Genomic DNA, 20,692 nt, shown 5'->3' with positions numbered 1-20,692 from the left:
CCCCCCCCCCCCCCCCAATTCCCTTCCTCCCTCTGCCTCCTATCTCCTTCTAAGTGTGATTCAAGCATCCTTGCTTGGGCCTACTTTGTTTAATTTCTTTGGATCTGTGGGGTATATCATGGATATTATGTTCTTTATGACTAATATCCACTTATAAGTGAATACATATCATGCATGTCCTTTGGGTCTGTCTGGGTTAGGTCATTCAAGAGGATCTTTCCTAGTTCAATCCATTTGCCTGCAAAATTCATGATGTCCTTGTTTTTAATAGCTGTATAGTATTCCATTGTGTAAATGAACCACTGTCAGGAGCCATCTAGGATAGGCTAAGGCTGGCATGTGGCCTTCCTGGAGGTGGCCCACCACTTTGCATGGTTTACGGTGAATAATCTGTATGAGGCAAGGTACCATAGAGGCTTCATCCCAGGATTGCTTCTTGTAGCTGGTATGCCTTTCCTATTATTAAATATTATGTAATAATCACTAGGTACTAGCCCACCCTATTGGACAGATTTCTACAGATCAACGAAGATGTACTGTCTTGTAGTGATGCTATATAGACATATAGATAATTTGTTAATTCTTAATGATGATTCTATAACAATTCCTAAAATTATACTAGTAATTAGTAAGCCCTTTATAATAGGACTGCTCTTATAAGCCTTCTCTGATAGGAATACAGCAATGAACTGTACTAGTCTTCAACTGCCACGAGTTAATTGCTTCTGAGATAGAATTTAGAACACATCTCGAGGTTATAAAACAATTAACCAAAGGTCATAAAAGGAAACTAACAATTTATTGTAGATGCAAGGATAGAAGATTAAAATATTGACTGGGCTTATCTATACAAAACTTAGATGAATTAATATTTAGCCAGGTAATTACTCTTAATTGAAGACATGTAAACATCTCTGTTGTAAACTTCTTATTCAATTTATGATTTGAATTTATGTTTGAACTTTTAGGGAAATTTTGTAAAAAAAGAAAAAAAAAAGGATACTTGAAAAAAACATGTTATATACTCCCCTAAGAAAGGTACGAGACCAATCAACCAACCAACCAAACCCCAAGAATGATTACATTGCATGGCATTATTATTATTTTTTAAAGTTTTATTGTATTATAATGAGAAAACTTACATGATTTCAATTTATCTGAATTTGTTAACATTTAAAAACATATTTTAAGTAAATAGAATTAAAATCACGTTATTTTTTTCCTTTTGTACCCCAACTCCTCCCAAAGACCCCCCTTCAATATCTTTTTTGTCATATTCATTAAAATTTATAAAATGTTATAACAATAAAAGTATTATAAAAGTTGTTGATATAAAACAACAGTCAATTTAACAGTCTTATGTAGATGCTTATCTACAGCAATACTGAAAATACATACATTTTTCTCAATATAAATTTTAAATAACTCCAAACTTATTAACTGTATATTTCAAAATAATACATCACTACTAATATTTTCTTAAATGAACATAAATATATAAAGTGTTTTTGTTTTATATTTAGTAGAGCTTAAAATCTTGGCTCTTACTGTGGTCGCTTGATACAAGAGTTACAAACGTCAAGCAAAGCATTCAGTCTTACTCTTTGTTGTTCTCTTACAAATTCCCTCCCAATTTAATTGTCTACATTTCTTTTGGGTATATAAATACTTTTAAAATATGTAAGCTGTTCTGAAAGCCATCATATAGTATAGAAACATAAAATAAACAATACTACTAATAGAGAGGCTGAGATAGGAGAAGCAAGATCTCAAGACCATTATGTTATACACAGCAAGACATTGTCACGAACAAATAAGCTGAAAGTGTATATGGATTGTATAATATTGGACCTATTTCTCCAATTACCAAATTAGAGAAACCATTGGATGACAGTCAATAAATTTCTAATTCCTCATATTTTTGGATTTCAATCGATTAGGATATATTGGTAATATTAATTTTCATATTAAGATATTAAGAAAACATAATTGTTACTTCCTGTTATTTTTGTTGTAAGAGGTGGAATTAGGTTTGTGTGGATTTGTTGAAAGACTACTTTCTTACTTCTTGGGTGTAGTTTTGCTCCTTATGTTGATGTTTTCCATGTATTATCCTTTGTAGGGCTGGATTTGTGGAAAGATATTGTGTAAATTTTGTTTTGTCATGGAATATCTTGTTTTCTCCATCTATGGTAATTGAGTGTTTTGCTGGGTATAGTAGACTGGGCTGGCATTTGTGTTCTTGTAGGGTCTGTATGACATCTGCCCAGGATCTTCTAGCTTTCATAGTCTCTGGTGAGAAGTCTGCCGTAATTCTGATAGGCCTGCCTTTATATGATATTTGACCTTTTTCCCTTACTGGTTTTAAAATTCTTTCTTTGTTTAGTGCATTTGATGTTTTGATTATTATGTGACAGGAGGAATTTCTTTTCGTAGGCTTCTTGTATGTTCATGGGCATCGCTTTCTTTAGGTTAGGGAAGTTTTCTTTTATAATTTTGTTGAAGATATTTACTGGCCCATTACCTTGGGAATCTTCACTCTCTTCTATACTTATAATCCTTAGATTTGATCTACTCATTGCATCCTGGATTTCCTGGATGTTTTGAGTTAGGAACTTTTTGCACTTTGCATTTTCTTTAACTGTTGTGTCAATGTTTTCTATGGTGTCTTCTACCCCTGAGATTCTCTCTTCTATCTCTTGTATTCTGTTGGTGATACTTGCATCTATGACTCCTGATTTCTTTCCTAGGTTTTGTATCTCCAGTTTTGTCTCTCTTTCTGATTTCTTTATTGTTTCTATTTCCAGTTTTAGATTCTGGATGGTTTTGCTCATTTCCTTCACCTGTTTGATTGTGTTTTCCTGTAGTTCTTTAAGGGATTTTTGTGTTTCCTCTTGAAGGGCTTTTAGCTGTTTACCTGTGTTCTCCTGTATTTCTTTGAGGGTACTATTTATGTCTTTCTTAAAGTCCCGTATCATCATCATGAGAAGTGATTTTATATCTGAATCTTGCTTTTCTGGTGTGATGGTGTGTCCAGGACTTGCAATGGTGGGAGAATTGGGTTCTGATGATGCCAAGTAGCCTTGGTTTGTGTTGCTTATACTCGTATGCTTGCCCCTCATCGTCTGGTTATCTCTAGTGCTACCTGCCCTTGCTAAATCTGACTGGAGCTTGTCCTTCCTGTGATCCTGATTGTGTCAGAACTCCTCAGAGTCAAACTTTCTCTGTGATCCTGTGATTCTGGGATCCTGTGACCCTGGGCTTGTTAGAGCACCTGGGAGTGAAGCTTCCTCTGGGTGTTTTGGGAATGATTGAAGGGTTTGCACCCAAGGTCTGCTCAGGGCACCGGGCCGGCCCAGACAGACCAGGAAGCAACCCGAGCCACTGGGCTGGCAGAGTTCCCGTGTGCCTGGCCCCACTGGTCCCAGTTACTTCCGGTGTTGGAACAGAGGTTATGTCCTCACCTCTGATCCTGGGTGTGTTAAAGCACCTGGGAGTAGAGCTTTCTCTGGGTGTTGTCGCATGGCATTATTATTACATCAGAGCTGGAGTAGAGAGCAAGATTAGGAGGAAGAAGGACAACAGAAGACAAGAACTTAGAAAATTCAAAGGGAATTTAGACATTAAAAGAGAAATGTATCAGAATGCAGAGAGAAAGAGACAAAGAAGAAACTGCAGAGAAAGCAGGAAGAGCAGGCAGGCTTCTCCGAGCCATGGGACAGAGCAGGTCTCTTTTTAACAGTGAGGCAGCTTCGTCTTACTAGAGAGGACAAAGCTTTTTCTTACTAACTTGGTTTTAATTCATTTAGCAATAAAAGGGTAGAAGCTTTTTGGAAGCAAACTTCCCTAATCTAAAGAGATGGCCATAAATGTACAAGAAGTTTACAGAATGCCAAATAGATTGGATCAAAAAAGAAAATCCTTCTGTCATATAATAATCAAAATACTAAATGTACAGAACAAAGAAGGGATATTAAAAGCTGCAAGGGAAGCAGGCCAAGTAACATATAAAGGCAGTTCTATTAGAATTATACCCAACTTTTCAACAGAGACTCTAAAGCCCGAAGGGCCTGGACAGATGTTTTATAGTCTCTAAGAGATCATAGATGTCAGCCCACACTACTATACTTAGCTATATACTTTTAATCACTATGGATAGAGAAAACAAGTTATTCCATGACAAAACCAAATTTAAACAATATCTATTCACAAATTCAGCCCTACAGAATATACTGGAGGGGAACTCTAATCCAAGGAGGTTAACTATATGCTCCTCAAAAAACCCACAGGAAATAAATACTTTCACACCAGCAAAACTAAAAGAAGGGAAGTGTGCACTTACCTGCATACCCCCCCCACTACCTCCACCAACATCAAAATAATGGGAATTAACAATCACTGGTATTTAATATTGCTCAACATCAGTGGACTCAATTCCCCAATAAAAAGACGACTATAAAAATAGATGAGAAAGCAGGATCCACAAGTCTGGTGCATACAAGAAACATAACTCAACATCAAACATAGACAATCTCTCAGAGTAAAGGGCAGGAGAAAGGTTTTTCAAGCAAAAGGTCCCAAGAAGCAAGCTGGAGTAGCCACTCTAATATCTAATAAAATATACTTTCAACCAAAATTAATGAAAAGAGATGGAGAGGGATACACTTCATACTAATCAAAGGAAAATCCAACAATATTGATGACTCAAATTCAGAATATCTGTGCCCCAAATGAAAAGGCACCCACATTTTTAAAAGAAACACTACTAAGATTAAATCACACATTGAATTCCACACATGAACAGTAGGAGACTAAACCCAGGATAAATAAAACAATCCTGTACAATAAAAGAACTTCTAGAGGTATCACCATTCCTGATTTCACGCTGTACTAAGGAGCAATAGTAATAAAAACCCCATGGTATTAGCATAAAAATGGATGAATTTTTTATCAGTGGAATCAATTGGAAGACCCAGAAGAAAATCTACACACTTATGAACACTTTGATTTTTTGACAAAGAAGCCAAAACTATACCATAGAATAAAAGAAAAGAAAGCATCTTTAACAAATGGTGCTGGTCTAACTGGATGTGTGCCATGTAGAAGAAGGTAAATAGATCCATATCTACCACCCTGCACAAAACTCAAATTCAAATGGATCAAAGACTTCAGCATCAAACCATATATACCAAACCTGATAGAACAGAAAGTGCAGGATAGCCTTGAGTTCACTGGCACAGGAGACAACTTCCTGAACCAGAACACCAACATCTCAGGCACTTAAAGTATCAATTAATAAATGGGACCTCATAGAACTGAAAAGCTTCTGTAAGCCAAAGGATAATATAGCAGCCTACAAATGGGAAATTATTTTCACTAACTCCACACCTGACAGGGCTGACTTCCAAAAATATATATAGAACTCAAGAAACTAGATATCAAGAAACCAAATAACCCAATTAAAAAAACAGGGTAAAGATCTAAACAAAATTTTCAACACCTGGTTTTGAGGATGTGGAGCAAGGGGAACACTTCTCCAGTGCTGGTAGGAGTGCAAACTTGTGCGATCATTTTGGAAATCAATTTGACAGTTTCTCAGAAAATTGGGAATGGAATTACCTCAAGACTCATCTATACCTGTAACTTTAATTTTTTCAAACCTTATTTTTAATGATGGTTCTTAAATGCTTTTTAAGTTCCCTTGTAGCCTACCACCCACCAGAGGTAGTGGAAAAGAAAGAATATGGGGGAAGTGGACCTGTTTAGAAAGGTTATTTGGAGCAACTCTTACATGTGTTGTCTGGAAATCGGTTAGCAGTTCGTGGTAGCTCGATCCAGTCACAAACATCTCACAAAAATATCACAAGTCCTGTTTGCAGAGTTGGAATAGCAAGCAGACATCAGCAGCTAGTGGTGGCACAACCTAGCAGAGACAGCAGGGGACCAGGTGACACCAGAAGTGAAATCAGCATTGCACAGCTACCTGTACCAGCAAGCCAAGCTCTGTCTCTGTCACTCCATGAAGTCCTATTTATACCCTCCAAACATCATGTGTCCTTTATGTATCTTGTCTCAGCATTTGCATCCAATCAGCCTGAGTCTGTGGAATCGGCAAGAAACTGTAGTACACCAACAGATTTTTTTTTGTTTTGTTTTGTTTTTTGGTATGTTTCTCTCTATGGAATTCTGACAAGTGCAGCTCAACTACACAATGGAAGGAGGGCCAATACATGCATGTTGTTAGCAAAGAATCCTCATCACGTTTCCTTCCATGTGCTCGCATTAGCAGAACATCCTCTCTCCTGTGTCTGCTTCAGTGTAATGTTCCTTCACAATTTGCCTTAGCCTTTCACTTGTGTCCACTTAAATGCATCATTCCTTCATGTGTTTGGTCCAACAAAACACCACCCAACTGACTTTACAAAGAACCCTTAAGTTTCTACTTCATATACCATTCCTGGACATATACCTAAAGGGAGCTCCACCATCCCACAGATACACTTGCTTAGCTATATTCTAAACAGGTTTGTTCATAATAGCCAGAAACTGGAAACAAACCTAGATGTCCCTCAACTGAAGGATGGATAAAGAAAATGTGGCACATTTATATAATGGAGTATTACTCAGCCATTAAAAACAATGAAATTTGCCGGCAAGTGGATCAATTTAGAAAAGATCATCCTGAGTGAGGTAAGCCAGATCCAGAATGACAAACATGATATATACTCACTTACAAGAGGGCCTAAGGGGGAATGCTTGAATCTCACTGAGAAGGGAAAATAGATTAGAAATCTGGGGTAGATGGAAGGATGGGACTAGGTGGGAATGAAGATAGGGAATGGGAACAGGAGGGACAAATTTGGGAGAGGTCAGAGGGAGAGAGTACTGGGAGAGAGAACTGTATTGGGAGGGAGGCATATTTCATGAGATAGGACAAGGGAAACTCGAATCTATGAGGATGACTCTAACAATGGGGGATAATGGATCCTGAACCAGCCATCTCTTGTAACCAGGCAAGACTCTAATGGAAAGACTAGAACACCAACACACTCACAAAGCCTCAGACCCTTAATTTTTCCTGCCAGCAAGATGGCCAGGGGTAAAACATGGAGCGGAATTTGAGGGAATGGCCAGGCAATGTGTAGCTCAGCTTGAGACACATGTCATGAGAGGGCGTCCACTCCTGACACTGTTTCTGCTATACTTGCAGATACGAGCCTACCATAAATGTCATCAGAGAAGTTTTCCCCAGCAACTGATGGAAGCTGATGCAGAGAGCCACAGCCAGACATTAAGTGGAGTTTGAGGAATCCAGTGAAGAAGGAGGGGAAGGATTGAAGGAGCAAAAGGTGTCAGATACCACAGGAAAACCTACAAAATCAATTAACGTGGGCACAATAGCGGCCCATAGAGATTGAACTGCCAGCCAGAGAGCATGTGGGGGGCTGACCTAGGCTCTGCACAGATGTAATAGTTGTGCAGCTGGTTCTTCACGTGGGGCTCCGAAGTGGGAGCAGGGCTGTGTCTGACTACATTGCATGCCTTTGGATCCCTTTCCCCTAATTAGGCTCCTGGTCTGTCCACAGTAGATGTGCCTAATCTTAACTGCAACTTGATATGCCAAGGCCAGGGGCCTCTCCTTTTTCTGCGGAGTAGGAGGAGGAGAGGGAAGGGAAGCTGCAATGGGGATGTAAAGTAAATAAATAACCAATTAAAAAAAAGAAAAGAATCAAGGCTAGTTTTATGAAGTTAATAATTTAAGAATTAGCTTCCTGATTACATAGCCACATAAATAGTTGATGCTCTTATTTATGTGATGAAATATAAATAAGAAAAAATATAGACTATAATCAGAAATGACACTACTTAGAGAAATTATAATTGTAAAATCTGTTTTAAACACAATTTTTATTATGTCTCCACCAGAAAACCTATCTTTTATTTTATTTTATTTTCATTATGAGATAAATACAAAGTAAATATCATTATTAGTGGATTGATATATCTATAGTTACATATAGTTTTTCTTTGTAGTAAAATATCTTTTTACCCCAAAAGAGAAGAAAGCACATTATAATTCCAAAGGAACAATTTATATTAAAAAAAAGTCCAATTTCTTTTGGCCTAAGTTGGAGGTTCATTTAATTCCAAATAACAAGGAAATTAACAAATCAGTGCTGGAGTAACTCTTACCATATATTTCTAATAACATTATTTTAAACTTATATACAACAAACCATGGTTACTCTAATAGAAACAGGAAGTTAATCAAGACCTGTATTTCTAATGAACAAATGTTGAAATGTAATTAGGAAATCACTTGTACAACATGAACTCTTTTCCATTATGAAAATCTTTTGGATATGTTTCAGGACACTTGCAAATAAATTGTAAATTTAGATTATATTCCAATTACTATATTAAATAGTAAGATCTTCAAGAATCTTTAAGAATGTCTAAAATATACTGCTGTTCTGTACTGATGTTATTTTCTGAAGACTAAAACTCTTGCCTCTTTGGGTGAGTTGGTGACTGTGTATGTAAATCAGGTTCTATTTTCCTTCTAAGCGTTTCCTTACTAATTTTTCCAAAGAGAAGAGATGCTCGTCTGCATCTTCTGGCACAAGTTTCCTAATAGAATCTGCAAGTTCAAAAAGATATTCTGTATTTCTTCCACTTGGACCAGATGCATTAAAAATTTGTTCAGCAATGTCTTCCAGAGGTGCAGGGCCAAGATAGTTAGGATTGTCACATGTTCCAATGTAGAGCAAAACACTGAATGGTTTTGTTGTGGAATCTTTCGGATAAAAAATGACTGTCGTAGTTCTGTAGCCTCCTTTCTCTCTGAAGTCAAGGTATGTTTTTACTTCCTCTTCTTTTCCTGCTGGTAGTTTGTAAGCAACACCCCATACACTACCCTGTTGAAAAATGAAAAGAATATACTGTTTTGCATTTAAAAGGCTATCAATGTAGGTGAAGATAATTTATGACCTAAGATATCTTAGAGTCTTAGAAGTTAATGAAGTTTTCTTTACATGTGCCTCAAAGTGGTAGATAGTAAACAATTAAGAAAAACAGCATTGCCGGGCACCTTTAATTCCAGCACTTGGGAGGCAGAGCCAGGCAGATTTCTGAGTTCAAGACCAGCCTGGTCTACAGAGTGAGTTCCAGGACTGCCAGGGCTATACAGAGAAACCCTGTCTTGAAAAAACCAAAAAACAAAACAAACAAACAAAAAAAACCCCCAAAATCAAAAAAACCCAATAAATACATAAATAAATAAATAAAAACAGCATTTATTTATTTTTTTATACTCCACATTTTATCCTCTTTCACCCTCTGACTTTTCCACATCCCATACCTCCTCCCCATTCCCCTGTCTCCAAGTGCTTGTTCCCACCCCTGACCCCATCTGACCTCTAAACTCTCTGGGGTCTCCAGTCTCTTGAGGGTTAGGTGCAACATTTCTGAATGAACATAGACCTGGCAGTCCTCTACTGTATTTGTGTTGGGGGCCTCTAAAATGCTGATTTTTAATAAGTAAATAAAATGCTTTATTTTGAATAAGTAATTGATTTATATTAAGCACAGCAAGTCCCTTCCATTAAAAGTTTATATTAGATCTTATTTTTAAACTAATATCAAGTGTTCACTGATCATTAAATTCTGTGGAAGAAAGGTGCCATTTGCTCACTAGGAGTTATAGTCATTGGTTTGAGGATACAGTACTTTTAGATGGCTTTCCCACTATAAACTGTTGAAAGCATCTTGTAATCAAGACTATAATTAATGGTACTAATGGTTGCCTCCTTTTTGTTAAATTTTCAGATAAGGACTAGCATTCTGAGCAAGGCTGGCCTTTTCATTCTTCTGCCTTAGCTTGCTGATTATAGGCAGGTGGCAGGACTGGTGCTCCTTGATGTTTGTTTTGTATAAATTTTCCCCCAACTTTAAAGAAACTGGGTACTGTCCATGAGATTTTAAGTGCTTCAGACTTGTTTCAAAATTACAAATGCTGTTTATAAAATCAGCATTTTTTGTTTTTACTAAAAAATATCTGATTCCAGGCAAATTTCTAGAGTGCTTTAAGAATTCTATTAAATTCTTAGTCATAATTAGGATGTATGGAGCCTGTTCCTATTACTATTAAAGAGGATCACAAAATTCTCAGTCACCAAACTCACTCAGAAAGTCGTAAAAGGAGATTACATATAATTTGGTTGTATTTTGTTGCTTTTTGACTTCTGACTGTAACTTTCCCACTGGTACAGAAAAGAAGCCTGGCAGTAGCTGGTGATGGTGCATGCTTTTAATACAGGACAGTCAGGATTATCCAGAGAACCCCTGTCTTGAAAACCCTAAACCACCAAACCTGAACAAGCAAACGAACCCTAAAACCTAGCTCAAACTCATGTTCTGTCTGTGACAGTTGGGTGGCTTGGTCTTCTTGTGCACCTTCCTAACTGTCCCAGCAGCTGTCTCTGACTATTCTGCCTGCTTTTTCTCCTACTGTTGCTTTGTCCTGCCTAGGGAAGATGCGTAGTCTTACTGCAATGATATGCCTGTTTGCTTGATATCCTTGGGAAGCCTGTCCGTTTCTGAAGGGTAATCGAAGACAGGTGGATTGGGGGAGAGAGGATGTGGGAGGAAAGGAGGGAGGGGAAACTGGTCTGGATATAGTATATATATAGAATAAATAAATAAATAATCTGCCAAAACCAATACAGAAAAGAGTTTCAGACTCAGTTTAATTCAGATTTTGTGATGAGTAATAAAATTTCACTGATTATTAAAATACAGAGCTAACATTTTATTTAATTAGAACTATGTTAAAAAAAAAAGTATATCATACCCCAGGGTCTTCAACAAGGGTCACAACTCTTCCAGGCTGTTTTGAAAAAGGCAGAAAAAAGTATTTTTTTTTTCTGAATTTAAAGTTCATTAAATAACTAAACATTAGCAACTTGTCATAGAATAAAGTTCTGCTACATCTGTCTAAGGGAGTGGGTTAAAGCGTTATACATCTAACAGATCTGATTCTGTGGGTCTGGACCCTGATACTAAGTATTTATAATAATAGCATGCTAGCTGGCTTAGTGAAACTCTTAGGTTCACATGTTCAGAACCACTACTAGGCTATACTTCAGTCTCAGGTGTGAATGAATGGGTGATTTTTACCTGTAGTTATGAGGTACCTTTACTTTTGTATTTATGCCACAGGGTGCTTCAAGGTAGCTGTTTTTATACTCTCATAAGTAAGTTATATTGACTTATTTAGAGGCTAATACTAGATTTATCATTGTATATTTCTATCTGTCATCTATGTACTATTTTGAGAGAAAGTCTCTTGTAGCCTAGAGTGGTCACAAACTTGCTATGTAGCTAAGGCTTGGTTTGAACTCCTGCTCTACCTCTGAAGTGCTAGGCTTATAGACATGCCCGCCAAGCCTAGCTTAGAGTTGTTTTTTGTTTTTGTTTTCTTCTTAAACTGTTCAGTGTTCTTATACAAGACAGACTACCTGGCAGGACTATTGTAGCCTATGTGCATCTTAATTAATTAGATTCTAATTAATTAATCAGTTTTTCTTTTCAGATAGTTTTCAGTGTGTAGCCTGGGCTGGCCTAGAACTCACTATGTAGACAGGCTTGTCTTGAATTCCTTTGTCTCAGCCTCCCGAGACTGCTGTTTGCAGCAGAGGGTTCCCCAGTGTAAGAGAGACAATTCAGAAAGATGATTGGAGATTGCATAGAGTCAGGTTTGTAAAGTGAGAGGCAGAGTTGAGGGAGTGGAGGTGCGGTTAGTAGTACAAATAGATACTTGCATATCTTGGACCTTGGGCTAAAAAAACAAAGGCAGAACTTGTGAAAACACTAACTTGAAGTTAGTGGAACAATGGAAACAAGAAGCCATTAAAATGTGAGAGAAATTAGAAATTAAAACCTGTAGCACTTGGGTAGCAGGTGATTGCTATGATAGAAGAAGTATTTTGGGAATATCAGGTTGGTAAAATGTATAGTGATTACAGTGGAAGGAGGATGAAATAAAATGCAAAGAAAGAAATACCTGCAGTGAGGGTGACACATTTTGTACTTCAGCTCATTCCCCTTCTGCCTAGCTGATCCAGTTCTTGATGGTTTTGTCTTTTTAAAATTGTGTATATACACTCCTCTCCCCCTATAAATAAGTAAATATTTTAAAAACTATGTGTCTGTGGGGGCATGTGCATGTGAGGCCAGAAGAGGGCAGCAGATCCCCTGGGAGCTGGAGTTACAGGCGTGTGCTTGCTGCCCATTGTTAAGTGCTGAGAACTGAACTTGGGTGCTCTACAAGAACAGTGTGAGCCTCAGAGCCATCTCTTCAGCCCAGTTTGGTTCTTTTCGATCAGTCGGTTGTCTCCTTAGAGATTTCTCTGTCTTTTGCAGATTTTGCTTCCTCCTAGTCCAGTGAAAGCCAAAAATAGCTTTCTGGCTTTAAATCTTTCAAGGTTGTGCTATTCTAGAGAATAAAACAAAGGTGCTTTGCTAAACTAGGAATCCCATTCCTTCCTACCTTTCTCATCAAAGTATATTGACTTACTTAAAAGTCTTCTTTATATAACTCTTACTGTCACATATTTGAACATTTCTGAAAAACAGTATGTTTCTAAAAATTTTCTTTTAATAAGGGAGCAATGAAACTGAAGAAAGGTTTCTTTTCTTAGTTTATTTATTTAGTTTTTTAAAGATAGGGTCTTGTGTAGCTCAGACTTGCCAGCCATTCACAGTGTAGCTAAGGATGATTTAGATCTAACTTCTGATGTACTCACTCTATCTCCTGAGTGTAGGAATGAGATTTTCTCACACAACCAGTTTGTGTGGTAGGAGGGTTAACACTAGCTGAGCTACAAGCTGCCATTTTCGTTTCCTTCTTCATTTTTGAGAAAACAGTGTCTTGCTGTGTAGCCAAGGCTGGCTACAAAGTGGCAATCCTCTTGCCTCAGCCTCCTCAATTCAGTGATCTGATACAAGTCTGCATCAACATCTGTGGCTAAGAAGAGTTCTTTGAAACTGAGTAGGACTGGGAGTTGTTTTATTAATAAGTCATGATTGATGCTTTTATTGGATGATGAGGAATGCTTTTAATCTAGGAAAGTTAAGGATTTAGTAAGTATTTCTGATTTTTTTTCAAATTAAAACGATTCCTTTGCCAGATGTGATGATATACACGTTTATTCTAGAGTACTTGGGAGGTGGAGGGAGGAGAATCAGGAATTCATGATCATGTTTGCTATATAGCAAGTTTCAAAACAGCTTGGGCTATACAAGACCCTACAGCAAACAAAACAAAATAAAACAAGCTTCATTTTTTTGCAGTTATAATTTTGGAGAAAATTCTCTTCATTCAAATCTTTCCTTTGCTGAGAAACAATCATTTTGTGATACAGATATACTTAAGTAAATTTAGAAGCTAGGTATGGTGGCACAGGCCTTTAATCCCTGCATTCTGAGAGGCAGAGAAAGTTGGATCTCTGAGTTTGAGGTCAGATTGGTCTACAGAGTGACTTCTATATCAGCCAGAAATACATAGTGAGACTCTTTCTCTATAAATAAACAGAAACCTAGGAAGAAATTAAAGTTTAATGAGGAAATTCAAGCAAACTCTTCTCTCTACTACACTATATGAAATAAGCCTTACATCTGTATAGCTGACTTTCTTCTAACTAACTTACTGGGTACATATTTTTGTAAAAACACAGCTTATATCCTAAGAACTATCTGAGCCATTCCAAGTTGCTGAATAGATCTGGAATAGTCTTCTATATTTTTGTCCAGATAGTTACATTTAGACAAGTGTAAATCAAAATGTTAGGTCAAGTTAGGATGCTTTGTCTAGTTCTTTAACAGAATACTGTATTTGGAATATATTTAGTGCTAAATAGTTCCTTTAATTTTCAGGGATGGATTTTTTTTTGTTGTTTTGAAATGAAAGGTGTAAAATTATTAGCCAATGCATCTCCCTTTCTTAAGTTTTAGTAAGCTGAAGCACAAAGAAACGTTGGCCTTTATAGATCTCTTACTATATTTTTCAACATTTCTTTATATGTGCACACCTGTGCCATGGCTTGTGTGTTGAGGTCAGAGGATACCTTGTAGGAGTCAGTTTTGTCCTTTACTTGATGAACCACATTACTGGCCTTATTTATTAAAAATATAATTAAAACATCATCTTTTCCTTTTAAAGAACCATTGATCCCATCTTCCCAAAGATAGGGTTTTATTATGTACTTTTGGCTCTAACTCACAGAGATCCACCTGCCTCTGCCTCTGCCTCCCAAGTACTGGCATTAAAGGGGTGTACCATTATGCTGGGGTCTTAGGCCTTACTTTTTAAAATTGATACACACAAACAGTACCACCACCACTGACAACAAAATCTGAAAACCATAGACTTTTAAAGAAATACTGCATTGATTAGATAATTTTTTTTACCAGCAGTGTGCTTGACAGTACACATATCTTAATGTGCTATGTAAGAAGCACACCCTTTGATTGAGCCTATGCAGTAAAATATGTAGTCATAATCACGTACGTACCTGCCCTCTTAATATGTGGTCATTAAAATGAAAACCTAGTTTAAGGTTATATATATCAAAATTGATATCTACAAGGCATTTTACTTATTTTAACTTTTTCATATCCTTTAAAATTTATAAAACATAACAATAAAAATTATAAAAGTTGTTTGATATAAAACACAGTCAACTTAACAGTCTTATGTAGATGCTTGTCTACAGCAATACTGAAAATACATGTTTTTCTCAATATAAAATTTAAATAACTCCAAACATATTAACTGTATATTTCAAAATAATACATCACTACTAGTATTTTCTTTTTTTATTATTAGATATTTTCTTTATTTACATGTAAATTTCTCCTTTCACAGTTTCCCCTCCAAAAAACAAAGAAATAAACAAAAACAACAAAAACAAACCCCTGTTGCCTCTCCCCTCCCCATGCCTGCCATAGTATTTTCTTAAATGAACATAAATATATAAAGTCTTTTTGTTTGTTTGTTTGTTAGCTATTTAGTAGAGCTTAAAATATTGGCTCTTACTGTGGTACAAGCCCAAAATAAGGACAATTTTTAGACATTAGAGTTTATTGTAATAAGGCTGTAAGTAACAGATCCATTGAAGAATGTCCCTCACATCACCAAAGGATTTTACCTCCATCATAGCTAAGCTGAGAGTTGACAGTTTTGCTGCACCAGGGAATGAATTGTAGGCATGGTTTTTGGATACAGACTTCCTGCTATGGTCTATTTAATTCTTTAATGTCTTAAATATTGTTTTATAATAGTCTTGGTAATTCTTTGGTTATGGTGTTTCTGTTGGTGTAAATAAACAATTGCTCTCTGTTTGGGTTCAACTAGCCCAGGAAAGTCTACCATAATTCTTAATTGACAAACTCTAGTTAGAATGGTTCTAACTCAGGTGCTTTTCCTGATTTAAAGCCTGTGTCTTTTGAGCAGGTACAAACTATTTCAGAACCGTGATATTTCCCTTCCTAAAAAATCCTCTTCTGATATCTGGTTTCCAGTATTTCAGAATATTATGCTTTAGAGTATTTTTTTAAAATGGTGCTGGGAATTGAACTCAGGGTCTTTTATGTGCTAGGTAAGAACTCTACTACTAAGCTATATTCCCAAATTCCCTTCTGAGTTTGAGGTCCAGGCAGATACTGAACTTGTGATATTCTTTCGGATTACAAATTTATGCCAGCAGACTAGGCTTATTTTAAGTGTTTTAGAGAACATATAAGCATTCAAAATGAGTACTCCAAAGGTTAGATGTTAACCAAAGAAGTTACTAGTTACTTCATACTTGTTATATTTCTTTATTTCACAGATTAGTTGTTTTGCAGCCAAGGCAAACAGTGAGGTGCCTCTAACACTCTGAACCCCTAGTGAGCTGAATGCCTTCTATGACCGGACTGAAAAACAGATCAAATGATTTGTATTTACATTAATAATTCAAGAGAACTATGGAGAAGGAACCACTAAAGTAATGGAGATTTTCACTGTATTACTCAGCATGAACTGCAAACCTCCCATAACTTTGCTTATACTTATCAAAGTAATCACCATGAGCATAAAAATTGGAAATGACTGGAAACTAGTTCTTTCGTGATCTTAGGCATTTTAAAACTAAAACATTGGAAACATAAATTGGAAATTTACAGGCACATATAAATCCAGAGCAGTAAAAACCTGGCCACACTGACCATGTGGTGACATGAAAATTCAACTTTATTAATTTTGTGAGGTGGCAGAGGTTGCCAAGACAAGGGCACTTCAGCCTTAGGCGAGCTCCTGTGCCTGTGCCTTCTGCTTTAGAAACTAATTACTGGCTTCAGAAGCGGCCTAACGATGTCCAGTTCTGGAGAAAGGCAAGGGCAGGTGGCCAACGAAGTTGAGGAGAGCTTTATCCTATTCCAGTGCTCTGTTGGGTAGGTGGGCATGAGGCTCCTTACCTTGCCGGGGACCCCGCGGTGGTCAGTGCTACCTTGCCAGAAGCGCCGGCTGTAGTTTGTGATGTAACCAACCAGCTTGTCCTGGTAGGGGAAGTCCACCTTCCAGATGAGGGACCCATAACCAAACACCCACATCTTTCTGGACCCTGACCGGCACCCGGACTTCAGAACGGGACTGCTACCAAGGGGAGTAACCGGCTGCTGGGGCAGTGCCAGGCTCGCCGGCCGCGTCTGATGTGTGGCGCAAAGCACACTGGGTTTTCGGTGCGGGAGGGGTAGGGCTAGGGAATGGGAGGCAGGGGACTACATTACCCACAATTCTTTAGAGTGTTATGACTCGAGTTGGCTCAGTACCCCTCCCACCTTTTTTTTTCTAGTGGGAATTAAAAGAGGAGAAAAAGCAGGACTCCTGTCCTATAGGGCATACGTATGGCCACGTGGGCATTTTGTTATGTTTTGAAAATTGACTAGCTGCCCACATGTAACAGCAGCCGGAGTAGCAGATCCAGGAAGTAATTTTACAACAGAAATTTTACAACAGTAGTTTTATGTCTGTGAAAAAGCAACTGGATTCTAATGGAAGTTGCTTACCGGATTTGGGGGTTGGGGGGAAAGGAAAAGAATATGACTGACTGCGCCTTGGTATGATGGAGGAGAGAGGTTTTTATATAGTCAGAGACATCTGGAAGAGTCCACAGTGGACAAGACCAAACTGAGCTGTGCGATGTGAGAAGAGAGAGGGAAAGGGGAGATGAGAGAGGGGGACCAGGTGCAGCAGCCAGGAGGCCCAAAGGGGATTTGGTTGGATTATATAAGGAAGGGCTGCTGGGTAGAAGGTCAGCCCAGCCCTTGGACTGGAAAAGTTTAGAGTAGGGGGTGGGGTATGCCAGCAGAAGGGTCCTGAAACTGGTAGGGACTGAAGGATGCAGGAAGAACTTGGCAGCCAATGTCAATTTTGACATTAAATAGGCACCTCAGCCATTTTTCCCACTTTTGAAATTTACCACATAGTTAAACTTCAAAGAACAATCGTGTTCATTCTTAATCCCTGTGGCTCAGAGAAGAGCAGGTACGTTCTCCTATTACTTATACTTCACTAATGGTTTTTACAATGCTGTATATAGAATCCTTTTCTCAGATGAATGAGTGCTGTTTTGTTTAATGAAAAACTTTAAGGATAATGAATATTCTTTACTGAACACTTAATTTGGATGGTTGAGGAGGATTCTTATATTTAGTTTCAAATGTATTGTTTTTCCTTCTTAGCTATTAAGTGTTTTCATTGCCTTCCCATCAGACAGTTGATTTCTTGCAGAACTATGGCAGGACATCTTAAATTTTAGATAAAAACACTAGTGGGAAAATCTGTAGAACCACTGGTGACTATTGGGAAACATTTTTTTCTCAGTCTTCCTTTGGGCTGTGTTCTTTGTATTCTTAAGATTATAATATATTATGTATTTGAATTTCCCCAAAATTGAAAATTAAGTGATATATACACACTCCCCATCCCAAAAAAGACCAGAATTTTGTTTTATGTCTTTGATTGGCACCCCACTGAAAAGCAAGCAGATGTCCTAAATGTTGCTATAGTATATATAATACTATATATAATAGTAAGGAAGCAAAACAATCTCCTTAAGTTGTAGAGATTTTTAAAATATATACTCTAGGTAAAGGTTCCTAACACTGAACTCATATACAGGCTTTTGAAAGAGCTGAAGCAGTAACTACTGAAACTGTACAAAATTTGGCTTGGATTTGTATTTTTCTGAGGAGAAACTTGTTTCATGCATCTCTCCAAGAGGTCAAACATTCTAAGAAATGATAGCATCTGTTGAGTTAGTGCTGTTTCTCACTTCAGCCATCATGGTTCTTTCTGGAGGTATAAGACTAGAAATGTTGGGTGATTGCCCATTTGTGTGTATTTCTGTTTTTGATCTTTAGCATTACTAGAGGAGAATGCTAACACACATAGGTTTAGAGAATATATATATATATATGTACATATATATACATATATATGTGTGTGTATATATATGTATATGCATATGAGTCCACCACCATTGCTCTCTCTTCAGACACACCAGAAGAGGGCACCATACCCCATAACAGATGGTTGTGAGCCACCATGTGGTTGCTGGGAATTGAATTCAGGACTTCTGGAAGAGCAGTCGGTGTTCTTAACCACTGAGCCATCTCTCCAGCCCTCAGAGAATATTTCTTGAAAAGCAGTCAACAGAAGCTGCTACAAAGAAGCTCAGCTTAAGGATAAGCACTTCTTTCCATAGTTTTTCTAAGTTGTCGTTTCACAATGCTTGGCATGGTTATTTTTCTTAATAACTATATATAATTCACATAACAGAAAAATTATGAAAGTGTAACTACTATTCATGTACCTCCCATGGTAAACTTGTCATCAGTATTTACCAACAGTGCATTTGGAGTAAGGTACATGTGTTATAACTTTTTACTACTAAATACTCTTCTAAATACTTTTTTTTAAAGATTTATTTATTATTATAAATAGGTACACTGTAGCTGTTGTGAAATGCACTGGAATAGGGCATCATATCTCATTAAGGGTGGTTGTGAGCCACCATGTGGTTGCTGGGATTTGAACTCAGGTTCTTTGGAAGAGCAGTCAGTTTTCTTACCCGTTGAGCCATCTCGCCAGCCCTTCTAAATACTCTTATACATCTCTTTTAAAATGTAAGAAAATTGGGCTGGCGAGATGGCTCAGCGGGTAATAGCACTGACTGCTCTTCCGAAGGTCCTGAGTTCAGATCCCAGCAACCACATGGTGGCTCACAACCACCCATAATGAGATCTGACGCCCTCTTCTGGTGCGTCTGAAGACAGCTACAGTGAATTATGCTGGAGTGAGCGGGCCTGGCAGAGGTCCTGAGTTCAATTTCCAGCAGCCACATACATGATGGCCCACGGTCATCTGTACAGCTACAGTGTACTCATATACATAAAATAAATAAAGTAAATCTTTAAAAAAATGTAAGAAAATTGTTAAAATTGTATTATCAAATATCTATTATATCCAAATTTTCTTAATTTTCTTAAAATTGTTCTGCAGCCACTAGAGAACAGGTAGGCATTATAACAGGTGATGTCTTAGAAACAGCTTATGTTGACTAGTTGGTGTTAGAGGTGGGAAGGAAGGTTGCTGTACTTACAGCATAGTTTTTCTGGACTTGTGTTTCTTTTATACAGCTCAGAGATATTACTAAGTTTTCTTATTTTTTTTAGGTTATTATATATTGCTTTGAATTCACTAACATTATTTGTAACTAAGACAGAAGCCAGTACATTGGAAAGGGAATCATATCTACATATTTTTGCCTAGCTGGTGTTCTTTAAATATTTTTATAGTTGTACCCTTGTGTATGTTTTCAGGATAGAAATATATTTTCCTTTGTTAAATAAACACACTTAATACATTATCAGTATCTTATTTGTTTTCTTTTATACATATAATTATTTTGGCAAGAAGTTACAAGGCTCAGCATAAGTTAGTATTTCAGTCCCTCCAGTTTGGCCTTAAGCTGCTCTTTAGTCTTAGTTTTCTACTGCTCTTTGTTTTTCCAATCTTTCCTCCAAAGTGATCTGCTTCCTACACACGTTGCGCCTTTCCCTTGCTCACTCACCTCCTTTTCGTTTATGATTTTCCTTTTGTCTAGGAATGCTCTTTTGCCTGTTGGCTCATTTTGAAATGTTCTCTGTTATGTATGGAACAACTCACATCCCTCACCAAGTAGTAGATTCTTCTTTAATTTATATGGTTTTCATTTTGTTTTACTTCATATCAAAATGTACATTTTCTGTGTTGGATCACATATACTTAACCTTCCTCTGAGGCTGTAAACAACTTGACATAGTATCTGTGTGACTGTATAGTCCTCATTGCTGATCCTTAACTGGTGCTTAAAAAATAATTGTTAATTGAAAATTTTAATGTGTGTTTAGTAATAAATATCTTCACTTACTCTAATGGAGCATTTGACCCGATGAGATTAATTTATTTATAGCTGACATTAGAAATTTGCTTGCTATAGAATGAACTTCTACATTTGTAGTTTTAAGTTTTATTTTAAAGGTGACCATGCATAGGTTTAAATTTATTCAAGTTTAAATTTCTATTGCTTAAACCTTTTTTTTTTTTTTT

At 37.2% G+C, this 20,692-nt stretch overlaps 2 protein-coding genes across 6 annotated transcripts in view; one reads left to right on the top strand and one right to left on the bottom strand.

Annotated features, from left to right (window-relative positions):
- Asb3 (ankyrin repeat and SOCS box containing 3) overlaps positions 1–20,692 on the top strand; it is a 98,657-nt gene that overhangs the window by 9,465 nt on the left and 68,500 nt on the right. The window contains exon 2 of one of the 4 annotated variants that reach the window (XM_031341989.1): positions 7,211–7,349. The exons of 1 other annotated variant lie outside the window; for it this stretch is intronic. The gene's annotated coding sequence lies outside the window, so the exon portion shown is untranslated. Of the gene's footprint in view, positions 1–7,210; positions 7,350–16,589; positions 16,702–16,799; positions 17,585–20,692 lie in introns of those variants that run through there. 2 more of the 4 variants (XM_031341992.1, XM_031341990.1) reach the window with 2 other exon arrangements.
- Positions 7,892–16,764, bottom strand: Chac2 (ChaC cation transport regulator homolog 2). 2 transcript variants are annotated; one of them, XM_031341995.1, is made up of 3 exons: positions 16,516–16,764; positions 10,853–10,888; positions 7,892–8,918 (listed from the first exon to the last, which is right to left on the bottom strand). In XM_031341995.1, exons 1-3 carry the CDS (start codon positions 16,648–16,650, stop codon positions 8,553–8,555), a joined length of 537 nt encoding a protein of 178 aa, XP_031197855.1. In that variant the 5' UTR covers positions 16,651–16,764; the 3' UTR covers positions 7,892–8,552. The 2 variants fall into 2 exon arrangements, with proteins under 2 accessions (XP_031197855.1, XP_031197856.1); XM_031341996.1 differs by lacking the exon at positions 10,853–10,888.

Source organism: Mastomys coucha, unplaced genomic scaffold (assembly GCF_008632895.1).
Source record: "Mastomys coucha isolate ucsf_1 unplaced genomic scaffold, UCSF_Mcou_1 pScaffold22, whole genome shotgun sequence".
NCBI lineage: Eukaryota > Metazoa > Chordata > Mammalia > Rodentia > Muridae > Mastomys > Mastomys coucha.
The sequence above is the reverse complement of the archived record's forward strand: the minus strand, read 5'-3'. Positions and strand labels throughout refer to the sequence as shown.